This window comes from Ichthyophthirius multifiliis (assembly GCF_000220395.1).
Source record: "Ichthyophthirius multifiliis unplaced genomic scaffold scaff_1120509251133, whole genome shotgun sequence".
Lineage (NCBI taxonomy): Eukaryota > Ciliophora > Oligohymenophorea > Hymenostomatida > Ichthyophthirius > Ichthyophthirius multifiliis.
In genome coordinates this window covers 1-27,741 of record NW_004086173.1, presented here as the reverse complement: position 1 = coordinate 27,741, position 27,741 = coordinate 1, and the positions used below count along the sequence as shown (strand labels likewise).

Genomic DNA, 27,741 nt, shown 5'->3' with positions numbered 1-27,741 from the left:
TATTTTTAATAAAAATTAAATTACAATCAAATAACTCAAAGTCTATCTTCTAATTAAATATTCTCGTCATAATCTTTATTTTTTAAAATTTCTAAAACTTAATTTCTATCAAATTTTTATGCTTTGTCATAACAGTTTTCTCCTTTATCATCGGTTTCATAAGGATTAGCACCTCTTTTTAATAATTCATTCACAAAGTAAGTTCTACCTAAAGAACAAGCTTTTAATAAAGGAGTCCATCCTTTATCACATTTTTAATGAATATCAACTTTTATTTTAATTTTATTATTTTATTTTTATTAAATAATAAATGAAGACTAAATAACCATTATATAAAAAAAGAAGCATTCCAATTTCTTTTTTATTAGTAGTAATAGTTTCATGTAGAAAAGTATGTCCCGAAGCTTTTATTACTATCATATTTGGGTCTAATTAATTTGTTGATAATAATTCTTTTATAGTCTTTAATTTATTTTATCTAACTAAACCCCATTCCCTTGTATCATTTGGATATGTAAACATATCAGAATATGGATTAAAAGAATTATATGTTAAATCTATTTCATTTATGTCGTATATATTATAAAAAAATTGTATTTGTTACTTTTAAATTTTTCATAAACAAACATTTTTTTATTTTATTTTTAAGATTTTTTAATTAGTTTAATTAATTTTTTTTTTATTAAATGTGTATTTTTTTTATAAATTAAAATATTAAATAAAATAAAATTTAGAATGTTTTGAAATCATTTTCTATATATGTTTTACCATTATCCATAACATGTATATTTATCGAAAGCTCTTTTATCTTTATTAATAAAATACTCGTTAATTAAAATACCTGTATCCCATAATACTTTTTTTACAAGTTTTTCAGTTACTTTCTAATGTAATAATATATATTTTTACTATATTTATGTATATAATTACTGTCGAATAATCCATAGAAGGACTTGAATTAACTTCTAAAATCCAAACATTATAATCTTCATCAATAGTAAAATCATATCCATACATTTCTAAGCTGTTTTTTCTAGGTTGAATAATATTTTAAACACTTACAAGTGAATCAATGATAATATTTTATATTTATTTGAGTATTTTTTATTTAAAAAAGTCTTAAACATTAGTTTTTTTAAACAAATATTCTTCAAATTAATTTTAAAAAAGCATAGTTTCATCAACTTTTTCTTAAAAATTATTCGCATTTTTTTAAATGCAATTATTGCTCAAGTGAGCAAACTTATTTGATAAATTTTCCTCGTTATATTCATCTACACATATTCTCAAATAACATTCTTGATAACAAAAAATTGTTAAAGGTTTCCAATCAGTTACTATAACCCATTATCTTATATCAAACTTTTATAAATATTTAAAATTATAATTATTAAATATTATAATATTTTATTTTATTATATATAAATTCTTTATACATATTTCTTTTTTATTTTTTTTATTATTTTTTATTTTTATTTATGTGTATTTATTATATTATATTTTACTTTTTTATTATTTATTGTTAAGGGATTTTCTAAATATTTTTAAGTAATCCATCCTAATTCTTTTCCACTAACATACTAAAGCAATTATTCGAGTTTATTGAATGTTCTTATTCCTCTTCCTCTAGATAACCCTGAAGGTTTTACTATCCAGATGTTACTTTTACCGTTAAGAGTGTATTAAGGATCATTTTTTTAAGAAATTTCAAGTTGATTTTTTATCAATTAGGTTATATTTGAAATATCTTCATTTAGTTTTTTGATAGTTTTTTAAAATACTTTGTTATAGAAATTGGAATCTTATAAATATTATTCTAGATTGATTTACTCACTCAAAATAATCCATTCTTCTTAAGAAATAGATTTAGGAGAAACATATTTTTTTTAAGTAAAAAATTAATTTTTAATTTTAATATAAGAAAGTGCAATTAGAATTTATAAACGTTTGACTTTGGAAATTTCAATATTATTTTAATAGTTTTCAATATGTTTTTTAAGAATACTTTCCGCTTATGTATATTTAAATTCTTCACAAAAATCTACAAAATCGCTTTGATTATTCATTTCATATGTTCTTGGGAAAAATTTATTGAAATTAATTTACTTAAAAGAGAGTGTTTTTAAACTTTTAGCAAGACCATTTTTGGAAATTAAATGAAAATTTTTATCGTAATGATTTGTTATTTGTTTATCTAATAGGAATTGAGTATTCACGTCTTTTTTTTTGTTACCCATTTTAAATCAAAAATAAGACTGTTTTCTTATTTATTTTGAACCCAGCCATGAGATTTTAAGTAGTTTCGGAGTTCTTAATATTCACCAATTATTATAAATATATTTTAATTGGGTAAAATTTTGTTTTTTCTTTTAAAATTGGCTAACGTTTCTTCAGTAACTATTTGTTTTGGTAAATAACTAAATGATTGGCATTTTTATTATCTTTTTAATTGCTATTATATGTCATTTTCGTCTTGGAGATCGTCATAAGTGTGTAAGGGGATTTTTTAAGACTTATAGGGACGAAAATCGGTTTATTTTTGGGGAATCAATTGAATGCATTTTAATGGGTTTTCTAAAAATAATTTTACTTTCTTTTCTTATATTAATTTATTTAAAGATATTGGATGGTATTAAAAATAGATTTACATTTTTTCGAAATTTTCTTTTTCATAATTTAATTAACGGACATCACATGATTTTGAAGATTATTTTTTGAACATTTATTTATTTTTTAAAAAAATACTGAGTTTTTTTAATAATATATGATTTATTAATATTAATAATTTTTTTAAAAAAATTGATTTTTGAAAGTTAGTTAAAAAAACATAATTATAAATAATAAATATTAATTTACTTTATATTTTTATATTTAAAAAAATAAATAATTATCATAATATATTTTAATTTTAGTCAATTTTTTTGTTTTCATTTACTTAATTTTATATTTATTTATATTTTTAACATATATATATTAATTATTATTTATTTATTAAGAATTATTTTTAATAAATACATTTAATTGAATGTTAAAATAATTACTATAATTAGAATACATTCTAAAAAATATTTAAAAATTATATAATTTTTTTTTATCAACTTTCATATAATTATTTATATGTTTCTTTCCATTATTTAGCTTCTTTACATTTTTAATCAAAAATTTTTTATAACTATTATATTTCTGAATTAAGCTTTGAACTATATTTTAATTCTTTATTTTTCCTTTAATTTAAAAGCATTTGATTAATTTCAATATAATATTAGCTTTTTCCATGATTATTTTTATTTTATTTAGTATTATATCTATTTTTATAATTTGTCTTTAATTCAATTAGTTCATTTTCTTTTTCCATAAGCATTTTTTTCAATTCTTAATTCTAGTATGTTAACTTTTCTATTTTTTACAATAATTCTTAATCATTTTAACAATATTTATTTATTTAATCTGCTAAATTATTTTCTGGAAAATCACATAATTAAATCCCTTAAATATTACTGACTAAATTGTTTAAGTCTAATTACTATTAATCTATTTTTATTTTTATATATAAATAAAATAAAAAATTACCTTTATTATTTAAATCTTAGGAAGTATTTATTTCTTTTTTAATTATGTTTGGGCTTTCAACATTTCTATATTTTATTGATGATATTACAGGATAATTACTGTTTTGATTATATTACTAATTAACTGTTGAATTTACTGGCTTTTTAGCTTTTTTACATTTTTAATATTCATCTTAATTTAACTCAATTATTAATTTATCTTTTTCATTTACTTATTTTGCTAAATCATTATTAATATTTTTTAAATTCTAACTTTATTTTAGTAGATTTTCTAATTCTTATTATTATATTTTCACTTCATTTAATAATTATTAATTTTTTCCTAAGAGATCTTCATTATTATTAACATAATCATTAAAATCTTATTCTTTTTAGTATATTTATTAACTTTGAATTTTATTTTCATTTTTTAATTTATCATTTTCTTATTAATATTCTTATATTTATTATTAAAACAACATATTTTCGTTCCATAATTTTTCATTTTCTACTTAAAGGCATTAATTTTCATTTTATATTTTAACATTAGAGTCATATATGATTTAATTTTCATTACAAAGCTTTTCATTTTCCTCATTTAATTATTAAATTTAATCACTTAAATATTAATTATTTTAATAAAGTTATTCTAATTATTAATTAAAAATTTATTTATCTTTTAATTATTATTAATCGAAATTTTACTTTTCCTTTTTTAATTATTAATCAAAATTTTATTTTTCATCTATTAAAATTTAATTAGTATCGTTTAATTATTAGTTTAAATTTTGTAAATAATTATTATCTTAAACTAATTGGTATATTTAATTTTATAAAGAAATAATGTTTTATTAATCTTATTCTTTGTTTAAATTATTAGATTCGTATAATTTCTTATTATCTAATTAGTTTTCGTTTTTTAATTTTTAAATTTAATCTTCATAATCTTATTTAATTCTATCAAAATTTTATTTTTCTTTTTTTAATTATTAATCCAAATTTTGTTTTTCATTAACTAAAATTTAATTGTTATCATTTAATTTTTAGTTAAGATTTTTTAAATATTAATTATCTTAAATTGCATGATTTATTTAATTTTATAATGATGTAATGTTTTATTAATTTTATTAATCTAATTCTTGGTTTAAACTATTTTATTCGTTTAATTATTTATTACCAATTTAGTTTTCGCTTTTAAAATTTTAAACTTAGTTTTCATAATCTTATTTTAATCTATCAAAATTTTATTTTTCCTTTTTTAATTGTTAATCCATATTTTATTTATAATCTATTAAAATCTGGTTATTATCATTTAATTATTTATTTTGATTTTATAAATATTTATTATCTTTAACTAGTTGCTATATTTAATTTTGTAATGAAATTATTATTTGTTAATTTTATTAGTTTAAATCTTAGTTTAAATTATTTGATTATTATAATATATTATAATCAATTTAGTTTTCATTTTTTAATTATTAAATTTAGTCTTCATAATCTTATTTAATTCTATCAAAATTTTATTTTTCCTTTTTTAATTTTTAATCAAAATTATGTTTTTCATTAATTAAAATCTAATTAGTATCATTTAATTATTGGTTTAGATTTTGTAAATATATATTATCTTTAATTAATTGCTGTATTTGATTTTATAATGAAATAGTGTTTTATTAATCTTATTAATCTTATTCTTGGTTTTAATTATTTTATACATTTAATTTTTTATTGTCAATTTAGTTTTAATTTTTATATTTTTAAATTTAATTTTCATAATCTTATTTTAATATATCTAAATTTTAGTTTTCCTTTTTTAATTATGAATCCATATTTAATTTTTCATCTATTAAAATTTGATTATTATCATTTAATTATTTATTTAGATTTTGTAAATATTTATTATCTTTGACAAATTGTTATATTTAATTTTATAAAGAAATTATTATTTATTAATTCTATTAATCTAAATCTTAGTTTAAATTATAAGATTAGTATAATATATTATTATCAATTTAGTTTTCATTATTTTATTTTTAAATTTAGTATTCATAATCTTATTTAAATCTATCAAAATTTTATTTTTCCATTTATAATTATAATTCAAAATTTTATTTTTGATCATTTAAAATCTAATTAGTATCATTTAATTATTCGATTAAATTTTTTAAATATTATTTATCTTATATCAATTGTTTTATTTAATTTTATAATGAAATAATGATTTTTTAATTCTACTAATCTAAATCTTAATTATAATTATTTGATTAGTTCTAAATATTATTATCAAATTATTTTTCGCTTTTTAATTTTTAAATTTAGTTTTCATAATCTTATCTAAATCTATCGAATCCTTAATCAAAATTTTTTCTTTCATTTTTTAATTATTAATCCAAATGTTATTTTTCATCAATTAAAATTTGATTAGTATCATTTAATTATTGGTTTAAATTTTTTAAATATTAATTATCTTGAATTGTTTGCTTTATTTGATTTTATAAGGTAATAATGATTTATTAATTCTATTAATCTAAATCTTAGTTTTAATTATTTTATTAGTATAAATTTTTAATATCAATTTAATTTTCATTTTTAAAAGTTTAAATTAAGTTCTCATAATCTTATTTTAATCTATCGAAATTTTATTTTTCTTTTTTTAATTGTTAATCCATATTTGAATTTTAATCTATTAAAATTTGATTATTATCATTTAACTAATTGTTTAGACTTTGAAAATATTTATTATCTTTAACTAATTGCTATATTTAATTTTATAATGATATTATTATTTATTGATTTTATTAGTCTAAATCTTAATTTAAATTATTTGTTTAGTATAATATATTATAATCAATTTAATTTTCATTTTTTAATTATTAAATTTAGTCTTCATAATCTTATTTTAATTTTTCAAAATTTTATTATTCCTTTTTTAATTATTTATCAATATTTTATTTATCATCTATTATAATTTAATTAGTATCATTTAATTATTGGTTTAGATTTTATAAATATTTATTATCTTTAACTAATTTCTATATTTAATTTTATAATGAAATTATTATTTATTAATTTTATTAATCTGAATCTTTGTTCAAATGATTTGATTAGTATATTATATTATTATCAATTTAGTTTTCATTTTTTAATTTTTAAATTTGGTGTTCATAATCTTATTTAAATCTATCAAAATTTTATTTTTCCTTTTTTAATTATAAATCTAAATTTTATTTTTCATCAATTAAAATTTAATTATTATCATTTAATTAATGGTTTAGATTTTATAAATATTTATTATCTTTAACTAATTGATATATTTAATTTTATAAAGAAATTATTTTTTATTAATTTTATTAATCTAATTCTTAGTTTAAATTTATAGATTCGTATAATTTTTCATTATCAATTTAATTTTCGTTTTTAAAATTTTAAACTTAGTTTTCATTATCTTATTTAAATCTATCGAAATTTTATTTTTCCATTTTTAATTATGAATCCAAATGTTATTTTTCATCAATTAAAATTTAATTAGTATCATTTAATTATTCGATTAAATTTTTTAAATATTAATTATCTTTAATTATATGCTTTATTTAACTTTACAATGAAATTATTATTTATTAATTTTATTAATCTAAATCTTAGTTTTAATTATTTGATTAGTATAATATATTATTATTAATTTAGTTTTCATTATTTAATTTTTAAATTTGTTATTCATAATCTTATTTTAATCTATTTAATTCTTTATCGAAATTTTATTTTTCCTTTTATAGTTATTAATCCAAATTTTATTTTTCATCTTATAAAATTTCATTTTTATCATTTAAATTTTGGTTTAGATTTTGTAAATATTTATTATGTTTAACTAATTACTATATTTAATTTTATAATAAAATAATGTTTTAATAATTCTATTAATCTAATTCTTGGTTTTAATTATTAGATTCGTTTAGTTTTTCTTTTTCAATTTAGTTTTCGCTATTAAATTTTTAAATTTAATGTTCATAATCTTATTTTAACTTATCATATTCTTATTAGTTAAAATTAAAATTTTATTTTTCATATTCATCTTATTTATTATTCAGTTAATTTTTTAATTTAAATAATTATTACTTTATAATATCCAAATTATTATTTTCCTATTACTAATTAGATAAATTATAATTTTAATCTTAATTTAAAATTTAATCAATTTAATTTTATAATATATAATTTTGATTTTCTAATTTCTCATTTATTTTTTATTTTTCTTAAATAATAATCTTTTATTCTTCTAATTCCTTTTCAAGTTTAAAAATATTTTTATTTAATTTATCCTACTTTATATTATTTTCTTCAAGTTTTTGCTACAGAATATTTATTTCTTCATTATATTATATTTTTTCAAAGCTATTTAAGTTATTTTAATTATTAATTTCTTAATCTTATTCGCATTACATTTCTTAATAGTACTTTTGCATGTAAACATTTTCATTTTTGGAAGCATCTAGAATGACTTATTCTTGAATATTTTAAGATAAAATCAGTTTTTATTAATCTTGAAAATCTTCATTGAGTATGATATTTTTACTACTTTAATAACTTGATTTTAACTTTTCTATTTCTCCTATTTTTTAAGAATCTATGTTTATGGTTCTGTCTTCTTATAAACTTTTAATTAAATCTATTAAGTATTCCATTTAAGCGAGTAGTTTTAATTCATGTTCTCTTGCTTCTATTTCTTATTTTAATTTAAATTAGTCGAAATCTTGAATTTTTTGTTGGTTTTCATTATTTTTATTTGGTGGATATATAGAAATTGTTTTTTATTAAGGTTATGTTTTTACTCCTGATAATTATGGCTGTATTTTATTCTTTTAAACTGCTGAAGGAGAAAAGAATATAGGTTATTTAATTTTTTTATTTGGTATATTCATATTTGTTATTTATTTATTTTCAATAAAATTGCGAATATTTTTTTAAATTTTGTGGTTATTAAATAAAATACTATATTTGTTCAATATTTTTTTTTGAATTAAAAATAAATAAATAAATTAAATTCCTTTACTTTTATATTAATAAAAATTATTGATTATTAATAACAAATATATATAATTAATACAAAAATAATTTTTTATAAGTATTTTTTATTTTTCATTCATTTTAATTATTATCCTCATCATCTACCCATTTAATTCTTTTCCCATCTTCCCATATCCCATTTTTAATTGTTCCATCTAATTATATATATTTACCTTTTCCATATTATTTTCCGTTTTTCCATTCACCTTCGTATTTCCTTCCATCAGCCCAAATATAAATACCATAACCCTTTGTATAAAATATTTAAATATAAAATAAAAATTGAAACAATTACATTTTTTTTATCATTGCTATATTCTCCTTCATATTTTCTTCCATCTTTCCATGTATATATACCTCTTCCATGCATATTATTATTTAACCATTCGCCTTCATATTATCTACCATCAGACCATACATAAGTACCCTTTAAATTTTATTAAAAATAAAAAACTAATTTTTTTTTAACTTTTCCTGAAATTTTATTATCATTCCATTCTCCATTGTATTTTGAACTATTTTTTTTTTTCATTTAAAAAATATAAATTAATTCGTTAAAAAATTAAAATAAAATAACAAAAATACCCATCAGCCCAAGCATATATTCCATGTCCCGATTTTTTTCCATTTATATAATTTCCTTCGAACCTCGACCCATCATTCCAAGTTTCAATTCCAAACCCATGTTATAAATCATCTTTCCATTATCCTTCATATTTTGCACCATTCACATGTATATAAACGCCTTAACCATTAGCCTTATCCATAACCCATTCTCCTTCGAAAATATCCCCGTCTACATGATAAAATTTACCCTTTCCATGAGCTTTATTATTACACCATTAGCCTTCATATCGAGCTCCGTCTGGCCATTTTTGCTCTCCATAGCCATCTCGCATATTTCCTTTCCATTCTCCATCATATATAGCACCACTTTTGAACGTATATTCGGGTCTTTTTTCCCTTATTTCTGAATTATGATTGTTTTCTTCATGTTATTAATCTTTTATCATATTATGTTTTTCTTTTTTTAAAAAAAAATACTTTATTGTTAAATAAGCGATTCCTTTTCTTCTTCAAAATATTTAGAACCTTATTTTTATTAACTTTTTTAAGATTAATTATCTGGGTCGTTATTTTATTATTAATTAATGGTATTTTCAGTTTATTTTTAAGTGGATTCTGGCTTTTTTTCAGTCACTTGAGTTCTTAGAGTGTAATTTTGATTTTAAGTCTGCTCTTGTTCTTAATTTTTATATGTTTGTTATAAATTTTAAGTTGAGTTTTTTTCTACTTTTGCTATGTTTTCTTCATAATCTTCATATTTTTTATTTTCATCTTCCTTTTATTTATTAAATTTTTTTTTATTTTATTTTTTTACATTTAAAGTTGCTTTAATGTTTTTTTCAGCATTATTAATGTCATTATTCTGATTGGAAGTTTATTGTTTATCTTATATTTAATTTTCTATATCCTATATATTTATATGCAAACAATTAAATAAATTAAAATACTATTTATGTTTAATTGTCAAGTCCCTTGTCTCCTACACAACCACACTAATTACCCATACTTAAATTTATTTGTTTATAATATTAATTTTATTTATTTATTTATTGAAGTTCAACTTTTTTTATTTTATATTTAATATTACAAAAATAATTTAATTAATTATATGTAAACATAACATAAATATTTTTTTTTGAAAAATAACAAACATTAAATAGCATTTATATATTTTTTTTAAAAAACAATTAAATAGTCAATATTAATATAATCATTAAATTTCATATTAATAATAAGATAAAATTAATTTAATTAAATTAAATTAAATTAAATTAAATTAAATTAAATTAAACTAAATTAAATTAATATTTTTTTTAACAAAATAAATAATTTTTAAAATTATTTTTATAATAGTAAATATTTCAAAATTTTATTTTTTAAAAAATAAAAAATATATATTACTATATTTTCGTTTCATTTTAATAATTTTATTTAATTAAACTATATTGATATTAATATAAAATATTTATATTTAGCCGGTTATTAATTAATTTTCAAAGTTATTTTGGAGGTATTTATTTACGGTATCAACATTTTATCAAATAAAAAAAAATTAAAAATTAATTTTTATATCCTTTAAAAAAATATATTCTAAAAAAAAAAAATAACAAAGTAATGGATACTTAAAGTTTTTAACCAATCCAATAAGATTAAAAAAAATAATAAATTGAAAAATATTAAAAAGAGGATTTTAACACACAAAAGTTTATTAAAAAAGGAATATAAAAAACATAATTTTTTTTTAAAAACGATATTTAAAAATTAAAGAATAAAAGCCTAAACTTTGTACAAACTATAACCAAAAATAATACAATAAATAAAATACTAAATAACCCTTCAATAAAAGATAAATACAGAAAATTACTTGGAAGTAATATTTTAGAAATAAAATGTTCTTAAAATAAAGAAATTTTGGATTTGTTTTAAAAAATTGAAGCAAAGTTTTTTTCTTCACAAACAATAAAATTCTATTTAAGTGAATTAATTCAATAAATTCCTAATTTAAATCTTTAAAAAATGAATTTAATAATGAATTTTAATCCTTAATTATATAAACTAAAACTTTAAATTAATTAGTAGAATTAATAAGATTTATTTATCTCAATGGATAATGATGAAAACAATGATTTTAATTTTTAAGAATTAACAAAAAGGTTTACTGACTTCAAATAAAGGATATATTATCACGAATTATAACAAAATTATAAGACTAACTAAGAATCTTAATTTACAGAATAAATAAAATAAATAATTTAAAAAAAGGTAGTTAATATATAATAGAGTATTAAATAAAATATATAGGTAAAGAACGAGAAATAAAATGAAACAATATAAATTATAAAGTAATATTTTGAACATAAAAAAGTGAGTAATATTTTCAAAGTTAATATTGTCGAAGAAATTGTTTAAAAGTAAAAAATAGAAAATTAAATTGCTTTATAATTTTTAAATTAATTAATTTCTTAATACCCAAAATGGCTTTGTGAATTAAATAATTCTATTTTGGGTACAATAATAAGAATTAATCTAAATTTTAATATTTGAAAAAAATAAAGTTAAATCAATATTTTGTATATCTTTTTAATATATTAATTTTTATTTTTTTAGTTTTTTCAATTAAAAATGAATTATATATTTTTTAAAAAAACAACTTTTAAAAATAAAAATAAAGAAAATAAATAAAAATATAAAACTTATTTTTTTTTAGTTAACAAAAATAAAAAAATTAAAAATAAAATTTACACACACAATTAAAAAATAAATGAGTAATAATCTTAACGAAGCCCCTCAAAATGCAGTTGATGAAAATTTCGAAGATAATGATGAAATGGCTTTTTTACCCGCAGATCATGTAAAAATCTATTATTTATTATTTAAAAAAAATAATTAAATAAATAGCATTTGCTATAAGAATTACAAGCTGCTTTAACAAAATAATTAACAGATGAACATGAAAGAGTTGATTAGAAATTAATTGAATGCGATTCTAATTTAAAGAAATTAGAAAAAACTAAAGAAGATGTTGGTGTAAGATTATATTCTGTACAATAATAATTAGCTGAAAATTAAATGAATTTTGAACAAGCTCATGAAAATTATAATTGGGTTTAAAAATTAAGGTATTTATTTTTTGAAATAAATAATATAAAAAAATTAAAAGAATTGAAGCTGAATAAAAGTTAAAAATTGATAACGAAACTTATTAAACTAAAAAAAAGAGCTAGAAGAATTACGAAAAAATACATAAAGGCATAAGATGAATTATCTAAATTAACTAGAACCTTATTTTAGATAGCAGAATTTAATTAATAAATGAAAGGTTAAATAATAAATACTAAAACAAACACTTATAGAGCTGAAGAGAATGTTGTTTCTTTGGAATAATAGAAGAAAAGTTAAGATTTACTCATAAATTAAATGAATGAGGAAATAAAAAGACTTACAGAATTAAAAACTATATTGACTGCATAATTAATTTCTCAAAAAGAAGAAACTGAACAAGCGCGTTAAATTTTAAAAGAAGCTCATTTAGAAATGCAAAAAATTATTGCTTCGAAAAAAAATTTGCTTGAAAGATGGTAAAAATCACTTATGACTATGTAAAGAATGGACAATGCTTTGTAGGCTATTAAAGAGGCACTTAAGTAAAAAATTTATATATTATATTAATATTATATTTTTTATTTTAGAGGATAATAAGAACTTAATTTGTAAATCGGAACTGAATTAAACGGTGTGAATTCAGAAATAAGAAAACAAAATGATACATAAGAAGTATTATAAGGTATATTTTTTTTTTATTTATTTTAAATTAAAATAATTAAAGGAAAAAAAAAGAAATTAGATTATGAAAGAACATATTTGGAAAGAAAATAATACGAATTGCATGAAGAAAGAAGTAAATTGGAAGCTTAAATAAATTTATTGACATAATCTTTGCATTAAACAGAAACTGAAACATCGAAAGCTGAAATAGATACAAACAGTATTGAAGAATAAATGGATTTAATTGAGACAAATATAATGAAACTTCACACAGAAATAAAGAAGCTTTATGAAGATTTAATTCATTAAAAATCAGAACATACTACAATCGAAAAAACAGCTACAAATTTGAATAAACAAGCTAACCAAATTGCAATTGACATTGAAGATAAAGCTGTTGAATTGGAAAATATATGTAATGAAATTGCCCGTGTAAAAATTGATCAATTAAACACTTAATCATAAATTGAAGTACTTGAATAAAAGAAAAAAGAGGTAATAAAGGAAAGAGAAGAAAAAGAAATTACTGTGGCCACTTATGAGGTTTAAATAAGATAAGGACATGATTTAAATGAGAAAAAATAACACGAAGTAGGAAGATTGAATAGAGAACATGATAAATTAAGCAGTAATTAAAGTGATTCCAGTAGGGGTCCTTTGGAAGCCAAAAGGAATAATTTGAAAAGATTGGCGGATGAAAAAGCTTATGAAAACGAATAAATGTAAAGAGAATGGATTAAAAAATAAACTTTTTTAGTTATGTAAAATAATAGATATAATAAATTGGAAGAAGAAGTTTCTTAATTAAAGACTAAATAGACTATTATGGAGTAAAAGAAAATGCGTTTGAATTAAAATTATAGATCTTATGAAAAAGAAATTAGGGATATTTAAAATGCTTTGAAAAACTTGAGAAATGACATGAATAAATTAAATGACGCTTTACACAGAAATAAGGAAAAATAGGCAAAATTGGATAATTAAAACTTCAATATTAATTCAGAATTCGAACAAAAGTTGAAAGAATTCGAAAAAGAATCTGTTAAATTAGAAGTCGAAATCGATAATTTGAAAGAAGAAAAAGCTGAATTATTGGCCGAAATTGTAGAATGTGAGAGGTAAATTCTTTTATGGGAAAGAAAAATTTAGCTTGAAAAAGAAATGCAAGATGCATTAGATCCTACAGTAGGATAAACTGAAATTTAAGAATTAAAGAAGGAAATTCATAGAATGGAATTGAGATTAGATGAATTCAGGAAAAAGTAGGAAACTATTATTGCAGAAATGGAAAGAACAGTTTATAAGAGAGAAACTATTTAATTGAAATATATGAATAAGGATAAAACTTTTAGTAGTATAGATAGTTAGAATAAATCAAAAAATGTAGACAATACAGCCTTAACTATTAAAAAACTTAATAGTTGAAAATTACGCTTAATTAAACTACCAAAAACTCAGAGTAAATGGATAAAACTATCAAATAAAAATAAAATGAAGTTTAAGAAGTAAATTTTATTATAATATAAATTTAAAATAATTTTTTTTATATATTAAATTTATATTTATTTTTAAATTATTAATAATTAATTATTTATTAGCTTAATAATTAAATTGAATCTGAAGGAAATAATTTATAAGAATTAGAAGCCGATACTTATGATATGGATATGAAATTGTGTATGTTAAAACTCGAAAAGAATTCAAATATATTCAAAATTAGTTATAAATAAGCTTAGTCCAAAAAATATGATGATTTAGTTAATAAAAATGCGAAATTAACTTATCCAGAATCATAATTAATAATGTATTTTTTATTTTGCTTATTTTATATTTTTTTTTTTAAATAGAAAATATTAAGAATAAAAAGAAATAAATAATAATATTTAATAATGTATCGAATAACTTTTATAAGAATATCCTTAATATTAGTAGGTTTTAGCACCATTAATAGAAGTTTAAAATTTTGAATAATGATATATCTTCAAAAATATTATAATGATTATAAATAAAATTTATGCTACAAAATAAAAAAGAACATATTATAAATGTTTATTTTATTTTTTTATAATTTCTATTTAAAATAAATTAATATTTATTTTAATTTATAATATAAACTTAGTTTACATTTAAAAATAGTTATTAACTTAATCATAAATACTTAATTAAAAAATAATTTTTTTAAAAAAATATATAATATTTTTAAATTTAAAAAACTAATTATATAATTTTAAATTATAATAAATAATAGGCATATATTTTTTTTCAATTTTAAAAAAATATTGAAAATAATTTGATTATTGCTTTAATTTAAAAGTTGTAATTTTTATTGTTTTTATATAAATTAAAAAAAAAAATATTTTAAATAGAAATATTATAATTTAAACATTTTATATAATATTTTCAAAATCGATAAATAGAAATACATAAAAAAAAACATAAATATATTTATGTAAATAAAAACATTAATAAATAAATAATTTTATTTATTTATATTTAATAATTGTTTATAAATTTAAATATATATATTTATTATTATATATTCATCTAAATTATTAATAAAATTTTAATTATGGAGATATATCTTTGAATATATGTGTTTATGTTTAAATTGTTTTAAAATCTACACTGCTACTAATGTTATTATTCTAACTTTAATATTAGGATAAATCTAAAGAATATTGAGTTTTAAAAACATTTGTTTGTAATGGATTATAATTTTAATTTAAGAATGGTCTATCGTTTTCTTTCAATTATTATATTTCTTAACATTATTATTAGAGAAACTAATATTTCTATTAGATTTATTAAATGAAAATTTTATTTTATTCTATTATATTAATATCACCTTTCTTTAAATTATTTTAATCAACATAGCTATTATTTTGGTAAATATTATTTTTATTGAATTATTACTTGTTTAACTGAATGCTTTATTGATTAATTTTTAAATTATCTACAATTTATTATTAATTATTATATATGTTATTCTGGATGTTATTTTAATGAATATTTACTTCTTTTTAAATATATATGTTTGGTTAGCTTTTAATCGAAATTTAATTATTTTAATAATTTGTATTATTATTACAAATATTTGGGTTATTATTTTCTGAATTTATTTATTTATTCATTATTTTAGAAAACTATTAAAAATCAATAGTAACTGATCTGTTATTTTTGAATTTATTCTTTGTAGCTGTATCTTCTTTTTTATATTATTAAAATTATTAAGTAGAAAATTCTTTTTCATTAGTTTATTAATATTACAAACTAGAAAAATCTTTAATTATAGTTTATTCAAATTATTAGGAAGGAATGTCTTTAGCTGAAATATTTTAATACAATTCCGAAACATTTTAAATTACTAAACTACTTGAAATCGACTTTTCTTTCAGATTTTAGATTATAGGTATGTCTTTTTTAGGTGTGAAAGTTGGTGTAGGCATAAAGGAAGCAGTGGGAATATTAAAATATTTATCATTTAAATTTTCATAAGAATATAAATTTCCAAACATTTTTGATTAGTCACTTTGTTAATTTTAACTGGAGAACTATTCAGAAATCTATCTTTTTATTTTTATAGTAGTTATTAAAGGGGAATCTTAAAAATTATGTTAGTTATTATTTTAAATACTAACTGCTGTTTTTTATTAATCCAAACTATCTTCATATTAATTGCTTAAAAAACTAGAAGTCTTTTCATTCAATTATTTTTCCTTATTATTAGTATTTTCTTCAGTAGAGACTCTTGTTTAGGAAGGCGAATTATATTAATTATTAGTTTAAATACTTTCTGTTTTTTGTATATATAGGGAGTTATCACTTTTTCGAATGAATTAATTTAAATATTTTTTTAATTGACTTTTATCATATTCAGAAATTTCTCTGATATTTTTTTCTTCGATTTTTTCTTCTGTTTTTTCTTCTTTTTTCACAATATTTTTGTCAGTCTCTATATTATCTTTTTCGCCTGTTTTGAAATAAATAGGAGTTTACGATCTTTTCAAATTATTATTTATATTAATGCTGATACTAGATTAACTCATCATATGAAAGCTTTATTATTTTCTTAAATTCTAATCAATATTATTATTATTTTTAAGATTTTCTTCAAACAATTTAAAAATCCATACGCTTATTTTTTCGACAAACTCAGGTTATCTATCTGCGTTATGGTTTCCATTCACATATTCAAGCCATTTTCTTCCATTATACCTATTATAAAGCTGTTCAGTGTGTTAACATTTGATAAAAGTATCTTCTTTGGAACAAATAAAAAAGCATGGGATATGCAGATTATGTATATTTTTTGTCAAATCAATACTTTTTATATCTAAATTGCATTTTTATTTAATTTATTCGCTTATAAAGCTTAAAGCTGTCTCTATTAAAATTGAAGGCATTCCTGTTTTCTATTTAGCTAAATCTTGTGCAAGAAATTTTAAATTTGCAAATCCACTATCAAATATTACACCTTTGATATTTCTCATAGAGCCTGGTTTGTTTAAATATTAAAAACATGTTACAGCGCCCATACTATTTATATTTATATTAAAAAAGTAAAAATTTCTTATTTTTTCTATACCTTCTTCCCCATAATATCATATTACTTACTTTTTCACTATTTTTTAAATATTAGATTATTAAATCTAAATCTTCACTTTCGTTTTTTCCTAAAGTTACGTATTCGCCTTCAGAAAGTCCACTTCCAGAAAAATCGAAACAAAATAAAGCTAGACCTTTAGATATTAATTAAGGTAGAAATCTAAGAGGTTCTAATCGAGATCCACTGTTACAATGACAATATATAACACAATTTATCTTTTTTAAAGGAAAATCATCATTACTCTAACTTAAAAGTAAAGGGTAAAATAAAGAACATTAAAGTTTTTATCCTTTTTTGTTAAGAATTATTATATCTTCTCTTTTTGATTTATATTATCCATATATTTGGTATGGATTTCCTTTTTTTTTATATATATTAAAAATGTTTAATTTTACCTAAATCTTGATTATTATATTCTTAGCGGGTTGGTCTAATAAACATCTTGTATAACTAACCGAATTGATTTATCATTATTTATATATAGTTTTTTATAATCTTAAAATAATATATATTTTTTTTGCTATTTATTTTTACAAAATGTTTTTTTTTTTAAAAATGTAAATTTAAATTATTAATTGTTATTTTTTAATAATTTTATTTATATAAATATATATTTATTATGAAATTTATATTAAATAGATTATTCTTAGTTTTTTATTCATTTAATTTTATTAATTATTTTATTTTTTTTGAAAGGTATAATTATCTCAATAATTATATTATTAAATTTTTAATCTTTTTTATTTTAACTTTTTTACAATTTTTTTTTTTAATTTTAATTTATAATAAATTCAAAGATTCATTTAATTAATAAAAAAATATTAATAAATAAAATAAAAATAAACATAATTTTTTTTTTAACAATTAAATAATATATTTATAATCATAAAAATATTGTTGAAAAACATTAAAACTGAATTGATTTTGATAAGCATTTGTTTATTTATATAAAAAATTAATTTTTCATTTATAAAAATAATAATAGCAATTTTATTTATTATTATTTTATTATCCTAAGTTAAATTATTTTATAAATACGAATACTTAATAATTATAAAATATTTTTTTATAATATAAATGAAAATTGCTAAAGAAAAGGTTGATACAATTTTAAAATTATTAATAATCGGAGACTCTACAGTGGGAAAAACATGTATTGCTTTAAGATTTTGTGATGATAAATTTTCATTATCACATACAAATACAGTTGGTATATAAAAAATTCTATGTTTTAAATAATATTATATATATATATAAATATTTGTCAAATTATTCAGATTTATTAATATATTAAGATAATATGTATTAATAGGAATCGATTTTTAGTTAAAATATTTAGAAATATAAGGAAAAAAAATAAAATTATAAATATGGGATACTGCTGGATAAGAAAAATACCGGACCATAACATAAAACTATTATAAAGGTGCTCACGGAATTTTATTAGTTTATTCAGTTCAAAATAAAAACTCTTTTTTGAATGTAGAAAATTGGTTATATAATATAAAAGAGCATAGCGATAATTAAAATGTATGTATATTTTTAGTTGGCAATAAATGTGATTCTAAAGAAGAAGAAAGATAGGTTACAAAATAAGATGGTGAAATTTTAGCAAAATAATATAATTTACCTTTTTTAGAAACTAGTGCTTTGAATAACATCAATATATATGAGTCTTTTATTTAATTGAGTAAAATGGGTATTGAGTAAATCGAACTTAATTAATAAAATTAAGAAAGTAAGCCGTTAAGTATTATTAATTTTAATGTTTTATAAGAGGGGTATTAAAAAAATACGAATAAAATTAATTTACAATCAAAATAATAAAAATAAAAGAAAAAATGTTGTAATTGATATATGAAAAAAAATATAAATTAATTATAAATTGTATTTTTCTCCCTTTTTAAAAAGTAAAAAAATTTTTTTTTTAAAAAAAATTCTAAAACTATATATATTAATAAATATTTAAATTTCATTTTTTTTTTTTTCCTTTTGATTTTTTCTTTCCTCCTCCTTATTCTTTCCATTCTATATATTCCTATTATATAAGTTTTAAAGCATTATCTATTCTTATAAGGTTTAGTTAATTTTCTTCTTTTTATTTAGCTTCTTTAATTTCTAATCTCTCAATTCTTTATCTTTCTTCTTCAATTTCTTCTTACCATTATCTGAGTTTAATTAATTCTTCTGTACACTTTTCCTTTTCTTTATTTAAAATTTCGATTTTTTCTTCTAATTTAAGTTTTAAAATTTGAGTTTTCTTCTCCCATTCGTCTGACGAAAGTCTTGCTTACTCTTCTTTTTTGACAAGAAAATCTTTTAATTCTTAAAACACCTAATTTTCAGTATCTATTTTATTTTATAAATTTTTAATTTAATCTTAAATATGCTTTTATTCTATGTCAAAAGTTCTAAAATCAGTCGATTCTTCTGAACGTTTTTCTTTTTCTCTATAAGAATTTTTAGCATATGCTCTATTTTTTTTATATAAAAGTTTTTCTTTAAATGTTTATATTTTTAAATTGATCTCAACTTATTCTTATTCATATTCCTTATTAATATATTTTAATTTCATATATTTATAAATAAATTACTTTAGTTTCATTTAATCTATCTACTTATAACTATTTTATATCATTACAAAGCTCTTTTTCCATTTATATTAATTTCCTTAATTTGTCTTATTCTTCTAGTTCTTATGTGGTCATATTAAAAAATTTATGTATGCTTCCATTTTGCACCATTTGAATTAAAAGTTCTATCATTTTCATAAATTCTCTCCTATCTCTTTATACTTTGGCTGAATCGCTTTCTATGTCGGGGTTTTCTTTAAATAACCTACATAATTTTTTTGTGCTTTCTTTTAAATTTGAAGCTACTTCCACAATTTTATCTTTTTATTTTTTTATTTATATTAAAATAATAGTTTTTAACTTTGGATTTCTATAAGTTATTTTTTATTTTGAATTCCTGTAAGAGATGTACGAATTTAAACTAATTATGCGTATTCTTTTTCAAGTTATTTTTATTTTTTTAATAATTTCGATATTTCATATCCGGCAAGTTCGGATGATAAATCGTCTTAAGGAAGAACTGATTATAAAAATGAAAGAGTTTCAGATGATTCCTTAAGGATTATCTAAAGCTTATGTGAATCGATTATATTCATATATAAGTTTTGTTTTTAATAATATTAATTAATTTTATTTTAAAAAAAAGTATTTTTATTTAATAATTTATTAACGATAAAAAAAATTAAAATATTTTAATTAATTATATATTAAAGTAATTTTTTAATGATAAATTAAAAAGCAATAAAATAATGTAATTACCATTATATTTTTGTAAATTAATTAAAGTAAAAAATATAATAAATAATTTTAATAATTATTACACTTTATATTATGCCATGCCAATATAAAACAAAATAGTTAAAATATTTATTAAATTAAATCTTATATTTTTTTAAAAATAAAGATAAATTACAATAAAATATAAAAGCTAAAAATAATTTATAAATTGTAATTGCTTTATAAAATTTTTAAATAAAATTATATAATTTTTAATAAATACATAATGCATAAAATTAATAAATAATTAAAGAAAATATATTTTATATTTATAATTTTTATATTTTTTTTTTTCATATTTTTAAATATAAATCTTTTTACACAATAAAAATAAATAGGTTTTAAATTTTAAAATAATGAAAAATCATATTCCAATAATCATAAAAGCCTTCATATTTACAACATTATTAATATTTTATATAACATTCAACTATTCAAACCCACAATAATAATTAATGAGTTCTAAAGGAATTCCAGAAAAATTATTCGGTTCATATGTATTTATTTACGATGGAATATACGATTAAACAAAATAATTAAAAGGAGGCATTCCTAAATGGTTAATTTAAAATGGTGGAAATATTGCTATTTTATCATTTTTAGATCCTTTAGAATTAGAAGTTTCAACGAATCTTCCTCAAGAATTTTTAGATTCTTTAGCCCAAATATCAGTCTAAAGAAAGGACAACTTTTACGTAATGCTTTCTATTGGTGGTTGGGATTTTTAAAATAGATTTTTATAGGCAAATCCAACAAAAGTAGCCCAAAATGCAGCTTATATTGCCTAAAAATACAATATAGGAATTGAACTAGATTCCGAATCTGATAATACCAAAAATTGGATAAATGAATTTATATAGACCTTTAGAAAAATAATTCCTAAAAATAATAATAATTAAATGTCCTCTGTATTAACAATTAATACTGGGGCGTCTCCAGGAGCTTTCCCTAACGTAGAGTAAGCAGCTTTAGACAATATTGAATTACTAAACTGGGTTAATGTAATGGTATATGACCCTGAATAATCCCCCGACAACAGAATGTATTGGAATTAACATAAACTTTAGGGAAATTAAATGACAGTAGCAAGAAATTTGGTTAATACTTGTGAAGATTTAGCAAGTTTAGAGTAGACTCTACAATATAAAAAAAATTAACAAGATGTTAAAGGTATACTTTTTTGGGCTGCACTTTCTCCAAATACATGTGATTTAGCTTAGGAAGGAGCTTAAAATTGTGGAACTAGTTGCAGAGATTGTACTGGAGGGATTGGAAGTAAAGGAAATTGGCAATGTAGGGCGATCTAGGAGGCTTGTAAGAGTTTTGGGGTTTGTTGAGTTTTACTTATTATATTATTATTCTTTTTTTAAAAAAATAAATGAAATATTTTTTTATATTATTGTTATAATTTTTTTTTTTTTTTTGTAAAATTTTTATTTTTAAATTATTCTTTTAGAAAATATTTAATATTTATTTTTGAATTTTTAGATATATAAATACAAATTTATAAAATAGAGTTAATAAAATACTTATAATAATAAATATAAATATATTTATTTTACGTTTTTATTATATTAAAAAAATATAAGAAAAAAAATACTAAATATAATTTTAATTAACAAAAAAATAACTTTTATTGATTTATATAATAATGTAATCGAATTTAAATCTTCAAGAACAGAAATAGACTGAATTAATAGATTATTTTTCAGCATTACAAAAGCTAAAAGCATTAGAAAGTAACCTTTTAAATTAAAACGAATAAAGTTTATTAAACGAACTAGAAAGTAAATTAAATATTATAAAGTAATACGATAAATAAGAATAAGAAATTTAAGAAAAAAGAAATAAATTAAATTACAATGTATAAAAAAATTTAATTAAAAATATAAAAAGCTTAAACAATATTAGTTCATCAAAATAGAATTACTAAAATCTTTATTAAAATAATATTACTTTAAAAAAAAAAAATAACATTTAAAAATAATAATAATAATTTGCATGGCATAAACATTAAAGTTTCACTTTTCACCCATAAATAAATAAAAATTCTTAAAAACTTGCAAATAGAGATTCTAATGAGAAAAATTATTCTGTAAAATATTTATATTAGGATTTTATAGACCGAAAAAGCAAACAAACTGAAAAAATAACAAACATTTAAAACGAAATTCAAGAAAAAATGTAAAAATCGAAAATAACAAATAAAAGTTAACAAATCGTCCTTAAAAAAATTGAAGAAATTCTTTCTTAAATCATTGAATTTTCTGATTAAGGAGAATACATTTCTTACCCTAATTTTGGTTTACTTTTTTCTAATGTTAACATTTTTAAATGCATATAGTTCAAAAAAGACTAAGATTAAACCTCTTTATTTTTACACGATAGAAATACTATAGACCTTAATAGAATGGCTAAAGAAATGAAATTTCACGAATAATCCTATAGAATTTTATCATTAAATCACTAAAATGGGGTTTCTAAGAAATTAGCTTTTAACGTCTTAATGATTTTATTCGAAAATAAATTAACTAATGCATAAGCTGAAAGCTAACTTAAGGAAGCTATTTATTAATAATTAGAAATCTAATAGTTAGTTGAAGATAATAAGTAATTAAATAAAATATAAAAAATTGATATTGTAACATAATTTATTAATGAAAAACTTTAAGTATAAGAAGGTATATTTTTTATTTTTCTTTAAATTATATTATATATAGGATTATCAAGTGGAGAAAATTGGAATTTGGAATAATTAATTCTTAATTTTCGACGTTTAAACGATGATAAAATAAACTTAATGGAATGGTATAAAAACAAAGGCAGCATTTTTAAAGGAATGCATAGTTATTCTTCTGAAAAATTTATGATGAATAATAATTCTTAATAAACTAATAATAATGAGTTAAAGTTTCATCCTAATATTAACAAATATTCGATTATTTTAGATTAAACATAAATTACATAAAGTAGTAATAGATTTGAAAAACTTTATTAAAATTCAAAAAGTTTAGAATAAAAAAAAAAGTAGCTTCAGGAATAAATAGAATAAGAAGAAAAATAAGTATGTACTTTTAAACCTTAAATAAACGAAAAAAGTTAAATAATTACAAATGCAAATTAAACTAATAATGTTTCTGTATATGAAAAATTACATGAAAAGCATAAATAATAAATTTAAGAAATTCAAGAGGCAAAATAAAAAATTGACAATTTAAAAATGTAATTAGAGGCAGAAGAATGCACTTTTAAACCTCAAATAAACTACGAACTATAATTCGATAAGGAGTACACAGTTTTAGGGATTAAAGGAGCCAAAGATTTAATGGAAAGAATGTATAAAGCACGGGAGATTTAGAATGAAAAAGAGAGTTTTTTTGAAAGAAAAAGACTGTCTTTGAGTTAAAAAATGCTTCGCTTTACTGAGCCTATGCCATTTTCCTTTAATTAGAATAATAGTATGTCTAATAATATGAGTAAAATTAAAGACAGGTAAGTTATAGGAAATGTTGATGTCAATTTTTCAAAAGGAAAAAAGGGAACGATTATTATTCATTAAGGGGATAATCCTGAATAACTAGCTAATAATTTTTGCAAAATATATTCGCTAAATGATGATATGAGGAATACTTTGAAATAACTACTAATTGATTACATAAATAATTTAATGAATTATAATAGTTTGTAGGAGTAAAATTATAAATCATGCAATTAAAGTTAAACATTATAAGAAGAATAAGAAGGATAAGAAGGATAAGAAGGACAGGAAGGACAGGAAGGATAAGAAGGATATGAAGGATATGAAGGATATAAAGGATATGAAGGATACGAAGGATACGAAGGATACGAAGGATACGAAGGATACGAAGGAAATGAAGATTTGGGAATTTAAGTTAATGATAAAAGCTATGAATATTAAATTTGAGAATTATTATTAATTATTGAATATATTACATTTATTCTTATTATAAAATATTTTTATTTTATTATATTAAATAATTTAAAAAATGTTCTTCTTAAGACTTTTTGCAAATTCTTTTCTATAATATTTGAAACTTTTTTAATTATTTTACTAATATATTTTTTAAAAAGTCCTTTGTAATTTATTCATAATATTTAATAATGAAAAGTAAAACTATAATTATAAGTATATAAAAAAATACAATTAATTATATTTATTCTAAAAAAAAAATTAAATTAGAATTTTAATTCTTTTAAGTTCTTCTATTTTATCTTGCATTCTAATTAATTTTTTTATTTAATAATTAATTACTTTGACAAATAAAATAGTTTAACCCTCTTTTTTTAATTAATAAGAAATTTCAAATTATATATTTATATAAGAAAATTAAATATTATATTGATATATTAAATATGAATCTATTTTATTTTTCTCAAAATTTTATTAAATAATAATTTCTGTTTAATTCATTAATTTCTATTGATAAAATTTCCTAAGTTAGTACATTTATTAAACATATTTTAATTGCTTTAGTCTAGCTTTATAAAGTCTGTTATTATTTTTTACTTATTTTATAATTAATATATTTAATGAGAAATTGCTTTTACAGTAAAAAGTAGATTTAAAAAATAGAATAAATTTTTCATTATTATAAACAAAGATAAAAAAATATACGAATAAATAATAAAAAAAATATAAATATAAATAAAAAAATAAAAACAAAAACAATATAATAAATTTTTATAAATTAATAAAATTTAATAAAAATTTATATATTAGTTAAATATATTTAATTTAATATTTATATAAAAATGAATTATGATTTTGAATAAAATTAAGAAATTTAAGAAAATCAATAATTAACGAACTTATTTTAAGATGAATAATAAAACAAAGCATATTTAAAACAATAAGAATTATAAAATATAATTGAAGACTTGAAATATTAATTAAAAGCCAAAAATGATAAGAATGAGCAAAAATTAAATTTAATTATTTAATAAAATCAATAAATACTAGATAAAAGCGATTTTTTATAAGATGAGAATTCCCGAAACTAAAAAGAGGTACAATTATTGATTTAAATTAATAATTTTAAGGAGTTAATAAGTTAGTTATAGGAAAAAATTGCAGAATAATAATAAAAAGAGGTCAAATTAGAGTCTTATATAAAAGATTTATATAATCTAATAATTTAAAATCGAGAAATGTATTATAAAGAAAGAGAAATTTTAGAAAAAAATTTCGAATAAAATAAAATAGCAATATATTAGTAAAATAATTTATAAATAGAAGAATTTGAATAAATTATAACCGAAAAAAATAACCATATATAAATTTCGGCTTTAGAAATTAATTAACTTTAAGAAAAACTTAAATTTTTAAACGAAAAAAATATTATTCTAAAAGAAGAATACTAAAAAAAAATCGAAAAAGAGATAATATAAATAATATAACAGGAAAAGCTAAAATCTGAAAATGAAATTAATAATATGAAAGGCATATTTGAAACTTAATTTTAACTTTTTATTGAAAGAATATAGTATTTAGAAACAGAAGTGAGTATTTTAAGAAAAAAAAATGACGAAATAAAATTGGAATATGAATGCATTTTTTAATAAAAAAAAATAAAGAAATTAATATAATATAATAATAAAAAAGTGATTAATAATTATAACAAAATAAATAAAAATTAACTCATTCCTATATATGTGATTCTGTTTTAAGAAAAAAATAAAAATTGAGTTGTTTTATAAGTAATAAAGAAAATGGAATTTATTAAAAATAAAAGAATGATATAAAAAGTACTGAGGATTAAAATAGGATTTAAAGTCTTTTTTAAAATTTAATTGAAAGAAAAAGTTTTAATTTTAATTAAAATGATAAATTTTCCAAATTCTAAACATAAAATAATATATGCTTTATGTAAAACCTATTAAAAAGATAAAATGTAGGATTTACTGAGCAAAAAAAATCATATTTATTATAAAATGAGAAATTTTAAAATAAAATTAAAGAATTTGATGGTGTTTTAAAAGATTCAACATATATAAATATTTAGAAAACTAAAAATGAAGAAAATTGTTAGAATAAATTATAAAGAAGTGTTACAGATAATAAATAAATAATTAAGAAATACAATTCAATTAATAGTATTAAGTATTGATGATAAATCTAAATTATTATTTTAAAAATATATATTATAAAAGTTCTAAAAACAATATTTATTTAATTAAATTATATAAAAAATGAAATATACATAATTTATTAATAAAAAATTTATTATTTAATTTCTTAAAAATTTAAGTTTTATTATTTTTAAAATATTAAAAAACAATTCAAAAATTTACATTAATTATTTTTAAATTTAATATATTAATATAATTAAATAATTTTTTTTATTTTAATTTAAAAAATTTATTATATATTAAAATATATTAAATTTTTCTAATATAAAAAAATAGAAATTCTATAATTTATGAAAGTTATTAATTTGGTAATTTTTAAAAAACATTAAAAATATTTTAAAATTATATATATTTATATTAAAATTAATGCAATTAATTATTAATATTAGTTTAAAATTATTTAAAAATAAATTAATAAAAATAATTTAAATATATTAACATTTATAAAATATTAATTTAATATAGTTAAATTTATAATAAAAAATATTTTATAATTATAAAAAAATATATAATAATTATAATTGAAAAAATTATTGTTGTTAATTAAACAAATATGTAATGCAAAACAATTTTTTAATTATTATTATATAGAATAAATAAAAATAAGACAAAAATTTAAAATTGTTAGGGTTAAATGTTTGGGATTTGGGGTTTGTGGGGTTTATGGGGTTTATGGGGTTTATGGGGTTTATGTGGT

General features: G+C 17.6%; 8 protein-coding genes across 8 annotated transcripts, besides 33 other annotated features; 4 read left to right on the top strand and 4 right to left on the bottom strand. All coding sequences in view use genetic code 6, as the record gives it.

Annotated features, from left to right (window-relative positions):
* Positions 1-35: 35 nt before the first annotated feature.
* Positions 36-2,237, bottom strand: IMG5_146570 (tubulin-tyrosine ligase family protein, putative; the record flags this gene model as incomplete). The annotated part of the gene is made up of 4 exons (XM_004031072.1): positions 36-268; positions 842-884; positions 931-1,362; positions 1,506-2,237. 4 exons carry the CDS (start codon positions 2,235-2,237, stop codon positions 36-38), a joined length of 1,440 nt encoding a protein of 479 aa, XP_004031120.1.
* Positions 272-302: a microsatellite.
* Positions 1,366-1,408: a microsatellite.
* Positions 1,438-1,480: a microsatellite.
* Positions 1,438-1,521: a microsatellite.
* Positions 1,444-1,518: a microsatellite.
* Positions 1,447-1,521: a microsatellite.
* Positions 2,238-4,198: 1,961 nt separating the features above from the next.
* Positions 4,199-4,291: a microsatellite.
* Positions 4,245-7,561: a microsatellite.
* Positions 4,479-4,522: a microsatellite.
* Positions 6,765-6,808: a microsatellite.
* Positions 7,003-7,564: a microsatellite.
* Positions 7,565-8,678: 1,114 nt separating this feature from the next.
* On the bottom strand, positions 8,679-9,619 carry IMG5_146560 (hypothetical protein; the record flags this gene model as incomplete). Its single annotated transcript, XM_004031071.1, has 3 exons — positions 8,679-8,855; positions 8,902-9,121; positions 9,192-9,619. The coding sequence occupies 3 exons, from the start codon at positions 9,617-9,619 to the stop codon at positions 8,679-8,681; spliced, it is 825 nt and encodes a 274-aa protein (XP_004031119.1).
* A 793-nt stretch (positions 9,620-10,412) lies between these two features.
* Positions 10,413-10,478: a microsatellite.
* A 119-nt stretch (positions 10,479-10,597) lies between these two features.
* Positions 10,598-10,647: a microsatellite.
* A 1,287-nt stretch (positions 10,648-11,934) lies between these two features.
* On the top strand, positions 11,935-14,363 carry IMG5_146550 (hypothetical protein; the record flags this gene model as incomplete). Its single annotated transcript, XM_004031070.1, has 5 exons — positions 11,935-12,024; positions 12,072-12,292; positions 12,527-12,817; positions 12,863-12,957; positions 13,000-14,363. 5 exons carry the CDS (start codon positions 11,935-11,937, stop codon positions 14,361-14,363), a joined length of 2,061 nt encoding a protein of 686 aa, XP_004031118.1.
* Positions 14,364-14,401: 38 nt separating this feature from the next.
* Positions 14,402-14,912, top strand: IMG5_146540 (hypothetical protein; the record flags this gene model as incomplete). Its single annotated transcript, XM_004031069.1, has 3 exons — positions 14,402-14,443; positions 14,537-14,742; positions 14,786-14,912. 3 exons carry the CDS (start codon positions 14,402-14,404, stop codon positions 14,910-14,912), a joined length of 375 nt encoding a protein of 124 aa, XP_004031117.1.
* Positions 14,449-14,508: a microsatellite.
* A 206-nt stretch (positions 14,913-15,118) lies between the features above and the next one.
* Positions 15,119-15,184: a microsatellite.
* An 881-nt stretch (positions 15,185-16,065) lies between these two features.
* Positions 16,066-18,015, bottom strand: IMG5_146530 (hypothetical protein; the record flags this gene model as incomplete). Its single annotated transcript, XM_004031068.1, has 4 exons — positions 16,066-16,218; positions 16,874-17,474; positions 17,524-17,902; positions 17,940-18,015. 4 exons carry the CDS (start codon positions 18,013-18,015, stop codon positions 16,066-16,068), a joined length of 1,209 nt encoding a protein of 402 aa, XP_004031116.1.
* Positions 16,142-16,246: a microsatellite.
* Positions 16,830-16,870: a microsatellite.
* A 257-nt stretch (positions 18,016-18,272) lies between the features above and the next one.
* Positions 18,273-18,301: a microsatellite.
* A 49-nt stretch (positions 18,302-18,350) lies between these two features.
* Positions 18,351-18,380: a microsatellite.
* A 241-nt stretch (positions 18,381-18,621) lies between these two features.
* IMG5_146520 (Ras-related gtp-binding protein, putative) lies at positions 18,622-19,398 on the top strand (the record flags this gene model as incomplete). The annotated part of the gene is made up of 2 exons (XM_004031067.1): positions 18,622-18,754; positions 18,857-19,398. The coding sequence occupies 2 exons, from the start codon at positions 18,622-18,624 to the stop codon at positions 19,396-19,398; spliced, it is 675 nt and encodes a 224-aa protein (XP_004031115.1).
* A 118-nt stretch (positions 19,399-19,516) lies between these two features.
* IMG5_146510 (hypothetical protein) lies at positions 19,517-20,761 on the bottom strand (the record flags this gene model as incomplete). Its single annotated transcript, XM_004031066.1, has 3 exons — positions 20,479-20,761; positions 20,139-20,437; positions 19,517-20,095 (listed from the first exon to the last, which is right to left on the bottom strand). The coding sequence occupies exons 1-3, from the start codon at positions 20,711-20,713 to the stop codon at positions 19,517-19,519; spliced, it is 1,113 nt and encodes a 370-aa protein (XP_004031114.1). The 5' UTR covers positions 20,714-20,761.
* Positions 20,762-20,796: 35 nt separating this feature from the next.
* Positions 20,797-20,853: a microsatellite.
* Positions 20,854-21,074: 221 nt separating this feature from the next.
* Positions 21,075-21,114: a microsatellite.
* Positions 21,115-21,349: 235 nt separating this feature from the next.
* IMG5_146500 (hypothetical protein) lies at positions 21,350-22,231 on the top strand (the record flags this gene model as incomplete). The annotated part of the gene is made up of 1 exon (XM_004031065.1): positions 21,350-22,231. The coding sequence occupies one exon, from the start codon at positions 21,350-21,352 to the stop codon at positions 22,229-22,231; it is 882 nt and encodes a 293-aa protein (XP_004031113.1).
* A 606-nt stretch (positions 22,232-22,837) lies between these two features.
* Positions 22,838-22,886: a microsatellite.
* Positions 22,887-24,620: 1,734 nt separating this feature from the next.
* Positions 24,621-24,765: a microsatellite.
* Positions 24,621-24,772: a microsatellite.
* A 744-nt stretch (positions 24,773-25,516) lies between these two features.
* Positions 25,517-25,571: a microsatellite.
* Positions 25,519-25,569: a microsatellite.
* Positions 25,532-25,573: a microsatellite.
* Positions 25,533-25,589: a microsatellite.
* Positions 25,587-25,621: a microsatellite.
* A 1,815-nt stretch (positions 25,622-27,436) lies between these two features.
* Positions 27,437-27,521: a microsatellite.
* Positions 27,467-27,523: a microsatellite.
* Positions 27,523-27,565: a microsatellite.
* A 125-nt stretch (positions 27,566-27,690) lies between these two features.
* Positions 27,691-27,737: a microsatellite.
* Between the last annotated feature and the right edge of the window lie 4 nt (positions 27,738-27,741).